The 7,705-nt window shown below is 32.9% G+C and overlaps 1 protein-coding gene across 1 annotated transcript; it reads left to right on the forward strand.

Annotated features, from left to right (window-relative positions):
• Positions 1–432: 432 nt before the first annotated feature.
• LOC118931281 (magnesium transporter NIPA2) lies at positions 433–1,684 on the forward strand. The gene has a single exon (XM_057494465.1). The coding sequence runs from the start codon at positions 531–533 to the stop codon at positions 1,608–1,610; it is 1,080 nt and encodes a 359-aa protein (XP_057350448.1). The 5' UTR covers positions 433–530; the 3' UTR covers positions 1,611–1,684.
• Positions 1,685–7,705: the final 6,021 nt, after the last annotated feature.

The raw sequence follows: 7,705 nt of genomic DNA on the forward strand, positions 1-7,705 counted from the left end.
ATTAAAGGGTATTACTTACAAGGAAATGAGAGTGAATAAGTCATCTCTAACTTCTTCCAGCCTTTTTTTTCATAAGAGAGACCATATAAAACTTACATGCTCTCCTGCCTGTGATTGACCAGGTGGGTACAGAGAGTAGGAGCAGAGTGTTACCAGTCTGAGAAGAGCAAAGCAACGCATTCCTTTCAGGACATTCACACTGATACGCTGTTTTCAAACTTGCACCACTGCCAGGACCACACTCCAGCCAGCTTCCCATAGCCAAACCCTGCCTGGCTTCCCATGACCACACCCCAGCCGACCCTCTTCGCTGGACTCATGATCCTCTGCTGACAAAATGGTGTGAAATCTGCCTTCTCTATACACATCCCCAAATAGGCTAAATAAGAAATAAATATGTTTATATTTGCATAGATTTCTAAGAAGAAAATGTATGGATTTGAAGACTGCATCCTCCTGCCTCCAGCACCAGCAGTTTCTCTGTTCTATGATCAGTGTGATTCACAGGAAATTCTTACATAATAAACGACATGAACCAGGGGCGTGGAAAATATGACTTTTATATTGGTCTGGGATTGGCTATGAGCTCCAGCATTTTCATTGGAGGGAGTTTCATTTTGAAAAAAAAAGGCCTTCTGCGACTTGCCAGAAAAGGCTCCATGAGAGCAGGTCAAGGTGGCCATGCATATCTTAAGGAATGGTTGTGGTGGGCTGGACTGCTATCAATGGGAGCTGGTGAAGTGGCCAATTTTGCTGCATATGCCTTTGCACCAGCCACCCTAGTGACTCCATTAGGAGCGCTCAGCGTCCTAGTAAGTGCCATTCTTTCTTCATACTTCCTCAATGAAAGACTTAATCTCCATGGGAAGATTGGATGTCTGCTGAGCATTCTAGGATCTACAGTTATGGTTATTCATGCTCCAAAAGAAGAGGAGGTTGAGACTTTAAATGAAATGGCACACAAGCTAGGGGACCCAGGTTTTGTGGTCTTTGCAACACTTGTGGTCATTGTGTCCTTGATATTAATCTTTGTGGTGGGACCTCGCCATGGACAGACAAACATTCTTGTGTATATAACAATCTGCTCTGTAATTGGAGCATTTTCAGTCTCCTGTGTTAAGGGCCTGGGCATTGCTATCAAAGAGCTGTTTGCTGGAAAGCCTGTGCTGCAACATCCCTTGGCCTGGATTCTGCTGCTGAGCCTTATAGTCTGTGTGAGCACACAGATTAATTACCTGAATAGGGCCCTTGATATATTCAATACTTCCATAGTGACTCCAATATATTACGTATTCTTTACAACATCAGTTTTAACTTGTTCAGCTATTCTTTTTAAGGAGTGGCAAGATATGCCTGTTGATGATATCATCGGTACTTTGAGTGGCTTCTTTACAATCATTGTAGGAATATTTTTGTTGCATGCCTTTAAAGACATCAGCTTTAGTCTAGCAAATCTGCCTGTGTCTTTTCGAAAAGATGAAAAAGCAATGAATGGCAATCTCTCTAATATGTATGAAGTTCTTAATACTGAAGAAAGCTTAACCTGTGGAATTGAACAACACACTGGTGAAAATGTCTCCCGAAGAAATGGAAATCTGACAGCTTTTTAAGAAAGTTGTAATTAAAAGGTTAATCTACAATTGTGTTATAAAGTGAACTTGAATATCAGAATGTGTCTGAAAAAGCATTGTTCTCAAATAGTGTTCTGTAGAGACAATCTTTTTAAGGTTTTCACTAATTGGACCAAGAAATTAACTTTTCTTATATTTAAATGATGGTAGCTCACTAAAATGACCTCAGTCTCTGGCCAATTTATATTAACATTGTATTATTATAGAGGTATTTTAAATTTTCCTTCACCAAAATCTTACATGCACTGACAGTCTATAAAAATGATTGTTTCATTGGTGATGAAAAGTCTGAAATGTACATTTGTCACTCCCACTCCATCATCAATCCCTGACCATTTTAAAAAGAAAAGTTATACCAATACGTTATCCTGTGGTTTATAAAAAATGACCTACTTGAAGAATTAATTTTGAAATTAGTCTAATAAAATTTTGTTATGAAGGAAAAAAAAAAAAAAAAGAGATTTCTTGTTTGTATTTGCAATTATGTTTGCACTAAATGTTCAGGACCACATATACCTCAAACCAAGATACATACTTACAACCAAAGTTAAATCTAAGAGGAGCCACGTGAGTTCTTTATCTTTAGTCCCTAGTATTTAACTCTTTGCCATCATCTACCACCCAGGTAGCAAGAAGCAAAATAACTCAATTACCACTGTAAAGCAAAATAAAACACCACATTCATAATTCATATTTACTTTTACAGAGGGGCATATTGACGGCATTTCCACAAGCCCCACTCTCCCAACCCCAAAAAGGAAGGGATAACAACAGATAAACACACAACTGGGTAAGTCCAACTACAATATTGAAACATATTGGATGAGATTATATATGTAAAACAATTTCAGACACAAAGTGTTTCCCGAGCATGAAGACAGAAAAGCGAGAGCCAATTGTAACCTGAAGGAAAAGTGCCAAAGAAACGAAGTTTCTAAAATGCGAGACGGATGCTGTTGATCTGTTCCTGGGACAAAGGAAAAGCATTATTCATTCTGGTGAATACGTTAGTCCTGCCTCTAAAGAGAGATTCCTTATTACAGAGTAGAGACTGCATCAGCGAAGAGTCAGTATCTTTCAAAGACACTTACTCCTCCTCTGCTCCATATGATGTTCTGAATATTATTTTACCCTCCTTGGTAGTTCAACAGAAAGAGGATACCCTGTGTGGGAGATCAGATTAATATATTTATTTGCCTTGTGTATATATTTTACTCATATTTATATTATATTTTTATTTAGTTTTACCTACTAAAAAAGTATTTTGTCTTCAAAGTATGTATCACGATTCTGTCTATTTTCAACTGAGTGGGAAAGGCAAATGAATATCCTGGACTGCAAATGTCCAAGCACCCTGAAAAATTTTGTTTAATGGACATGAAAAGGAATTACATGATTAACTATGAAGACAAGTAGTTTTTTTTAAAATGCACTATGATCATATATGTGTTAGGTATAACAGGGCACACAGAAAGAACATATATAGTTCACTTTAATTTTTTAAGTAAAAACAGGTCGGCACTTTGAGGAATACTCAGATATTTTATAGAACCATCTATGAGATTTAAGTTGGACCTGGAAGGGTGTAACCATTTTTATATTACTAGTATAAGAAATGTTAGAAAGACCTGGCATTAGCTGAGTGTAACCTAACATGGTGAGGTACTACGATGATCACTCACCGCTATAAAATGACATTCTTTCATGTTTTCATTGTGGTTGGTTATTATTATATAGTTAAATGAGGATTCAGAATGAGTTCTGGGTCTAAATTACTAGTGCTGTAATTTAATAAATTAACATGTCACCCAAGGAAATACTATTTTATTTTGTTATGTTAAAGTTAATGTCTTCTTATAAGTACACTGGTAAAAGAGCCTTTTTAGTTGGGGGAAAGGGAAGAGACTGGAAATAAACTCATTTTAGTATAAAAAGAAAATGAAACAATGTTAAAATGCCTCCTCAGGATATTCATGTAAATATTCTGTGGAATCACACATACAAATTTATATATTAGCATTTATGTTTCTTCCTAGAAATATTTAGAGTTAAAAGCATTTATGACTAATTCATTAACATCTTTGAGAAACTCACCAAGCATAACCCATTTTAAATAATTCATTACCCAGATATTTCATCCCTTCATCTTTTCAATATGATGTTTGTACATCTTTTAAAATGTATGTTTGTGTGTGTATGCACAGTGTGTCTATATGATCTTGTTAAATGAGTATTTTATTTAGTATTCCAAAAAGATACTCCTATTTTATTATGGAGAAATTCAGATTTTATATATTTTCTAAATTCACAGAAATTGTTTATTGAACCTTTTACCCATCCATTTAATATTGGCCTTACATCCAGTATTACATTGACATGTTCTCAATGTATTAATTTTTAAATGTTGCATTCAGATTATTTATCTTTATCTGAATATTATTACTCCTCTTTTATCTCTCTTGCCCGTTTTAATTTGGGCTTAGCAGCAGTAGAATTTAATTACAACATGCATAGTGAGGTGACGTTAAGTTTGAATTTCTTCTCAAAGATTTCATCCTATAATTCTTAAGAAATTACTCATTTCTGTCTTTGTTCTTCATCAGTAAATTTGGTTACAAAGTTCAAACATTTTCTGGGGACTTTGTAAGACTGAATAAAATAATTTATGAAGTGATCTTAGCACCCAGTGAGAACTTATGAAATGTTAGTTACTATTATTATGACAATTGTACTTAGAAATCTTCCCTCCCTACCACCATATTGAAATTCAGAGCTTCATACTTCTTTGCCTGTACTTTTTTAAAATGTGGATTATCACCTATTAATTGATTATGAAATCAATTTATCAGGTCAGAACTGCATTAGCTATTAAAAATAAAAATAGAATGAAATTAAAAATATCAGATCCCATCAAGTACAGTAAGATTAAGAATTTTTCATATAATTTCTGTCTTAGTTATACGTGGGTTTATGAATGTTCTTATATTGTAAGTCACATTATAATTTTATATAACCACTCTTTTCATATACTTATATTGCTCCCTGAGTATTTATGGAGTATTTAACGTCACCCTATAACTAATAATCCTGCTACTCCCAATTTCTATTTTCTTAAGATTGCCAGTTAGTGCTCTGAAAAATGAGTCCTTATACATAGCATTCTGTTTATTTAAAAATGAAAATAAACTACAAAATCAGCAACATTTGGAGCTCCACATTTAATATGGCTTACAGGACTCCTTCATGAACTAATTCCAAACTGTCTCTAGGCACACTGATTTGCTCCTAATTTCCTAACTGCCATGTATTTTCATTTACCAAAATACCTTCATTCCCAGCTGTTTCCTTCCATTCATCCCTCAACCTTCAAGTCACAGCTCAGATATCTCCTACCCAGGGAAGTCTGGGCTGACTGAGAAGGCACTGGTGCAGTCCTCCTTGGTGATCTTCAGCAGTTTGCTGTCATTATTACTGATATACGTTTTTGTCTATTTAAAGCAAACAGTAAAATTAATAGTTATGAAATAAGTGTTATCAGTACCATTAAATATATGTACTTCCCATTAAAATATAAGACTTGCATAAAATTTGATAACTATCAGTAATGACTTTACTTTTGAGCTAGAAAATGACATCACATTTATAATAACCTGTTCTATTTTTCTTTCTTGTAAGTCAAATAATTTATACAATTAGAACACTAGGAAACCTGAAGTACTAAAAACCAAGAACACACTGGCCATATTATTTACATATCAATATAATAGCATAGAAATATGGTCACTCGAACATGTCTACACTATTTAAAAATCCAGTATTCTCAAAAGCTCATCTGCTGAAGAAATCTTTTAATGTCTCTAAATGTAACTAAGTAATATCTATTGGATGCTGTGTACTATTTTTATTTCTTATAATTTTTTTTCAGAATTAACATCATTTGAGAACATACATAGTCGTAGTCTTTCTAATTTCCCTTACTTGAATAGAGCAGGCATGTCTTTATATCTGTATATGTAGGTTTTTGCTTTTTTTGTTTAGTTCATTTTGCTTTTTGTCTCAGTAACTATTAAAACACATTTCATGTTACTCCTTTAGTGGGTAGGAAAAATATAGAAAGTAACACACATAACAGGGTAAAAGTAGATTGCCATTCTTCCAGGAATAGGTAAAGCTAAAATAAAATTATCCTGAGCCTTAAGACAGCATTACATTCACATCTAAGAGGAGGGAAGAAGGCATCTAGAACTTGAATACAGAGGCGCCTTCTTATGTGTTATATAAAATATTTAAATGCCCATATTTTTGTGAGAGGATCTAAGAAATATCTCCCTCATTGAGTTGCATAAAGTTTCAAATTATTCTGTTTCTGAAACCTTGGGAATGCCTGGATTATAAAAATCAACAACTCAGAATCCTACAACCAAAATGCATTTTTTGCATTTGTATGAAAGATAAAAACCATGGGAAAATATGTATTTCTAAAATTGTATGATACATACAAGAAAAAATCTACATTGCAACAGTGGGGGTAATATTAACAAAAGAGATACAGTATCCATTATTACTAATGAAAAGTCTAGTCTAATATGCTAGCTTTATCATTTTATATACTTATAAGACTAGTGAATTCACTTCCAATATCAGTATACCAACTCTACTGTTCAGAAATATTTTTAATTTCAAAATTTAACATATCATGGGGATTTTTCAGCAAAATGATTCTTGTACAAATTGCAGAATGAGGAAAAGGATATTTAAGAGATACAACACATAGTATTTATATTCACAGAACTTGTAATCATGTTGGAAATGATAGCACTTATAAATGCAACAATTAAGATAGAGATTAAACAAAATATATATATAAAATGGATGGTCATTCAGAGCAGTAGAAAACTTTAGGTTTTGTATGTACATTTTAAAGGTAATAAAGTCAAAAAGTTTCCAAAAATTATAAAGATTTGAATAAGCAGACATGAATGTAAAGGGCATATGAAATATAAGTATTCAAATGACACTAAAAAGTTCAATATTTTAAAGTTTTGCATCATTAGAATGAAAAGGAACAGATTAACAAATGGTAATTTATTAAAACTCCTTGAGATACTGACTTAATAATTTAACAACATAGATATAATGTTATAAGAAAATAAATGATTAAGATCACCTGTGTTATTCATAAGATATGTTCAGTTGAAAGAAGACTCATTTTGGGTAGGACATGGTAGCCTAGGATATCTTCATAGTGTTACAACTTACAGTTATAATTACATGGATATACCTTGATTTCAAATTGTTCCATGCAAAGAGAGTAACATAATAATTCAACATTATTTTATTCTAATAATGGTTCAATTTTTTTTCAATCAATAAAGAAAGATAAAAGTTAGGTATACTGGGTAGAGGCAGATTGTTGAAGAATGCAATTGTCCATAAAATCAGATCCATGACTGGTTACTCAGTGGATGATTAATTATCATTCTAGTCCTCGAGTGTGTGTAACTTTACAGTGTCAATATATATATATTATGTCAGTTAGTTGTGAAAATAAATTTTGTGCAAACTAAGCCTTAAAAATTTAAATTAATTGCAAGTAAAGTCAAACATCTAGTAAGTGGAGAACCCAAGACAACAGTGAAAATATTCCCTTTTTATAGCCAAGTCCAGTGTATTATTAACCAGATACTTTGCAAATAATGGAATCTGAATTCAGCATGTCTTAAACAGTAACAAAAGTTATTAACTTTCTAAGAAGTTCAAGTTTATAGGTAGTAATATTATAGTGATTGAACTATATGGGTTGACATTTTTTTCATTAGAAGAACATGAATCCAGAGCTGCATAAATAGTTCCTTTTGGGTTCCAATTTGAGATATATTATTAGTTGTGAAATAAATCATCAATTTATCTTAAGTTTGCTGATTTAGATAATTCTGTCTTGAGAATCAATTTTCCTAAATATTTACTAATACCTAAAATCACAGTGCAAAACAATACTAGCAGGAACGATCTCCATAGCTGCTTATTCTGTCTTAGACCAGATTTAAGTGTGAAGAAACAAGTTGGAAACAGGT

The sequence above is a fragment of the Manis pentadactyla genome, chromosome 17 (genome assembly GCF_030020395.1).
Source record: "Manis pentadactyla isolate mManPen7 chromosome 17, mManPen7.hap1, whole genome shotgun sequence".
Classification (NCBI taxonomy): domain Eukaryota; kingdom Metazoa; phylum Chordata; class Mammalia; order Pholidota; family Manidae; genus Manis; species Manis pentadactyla.

Coding starts and splice junctions, on each gene's coding strand:
- LOC118931281 (XM_057494465.1), top strand. CDS start 531: ATGAACCAGGGGCGTGGAAAATATGACTTTTATATTGGTCTGGGATTG.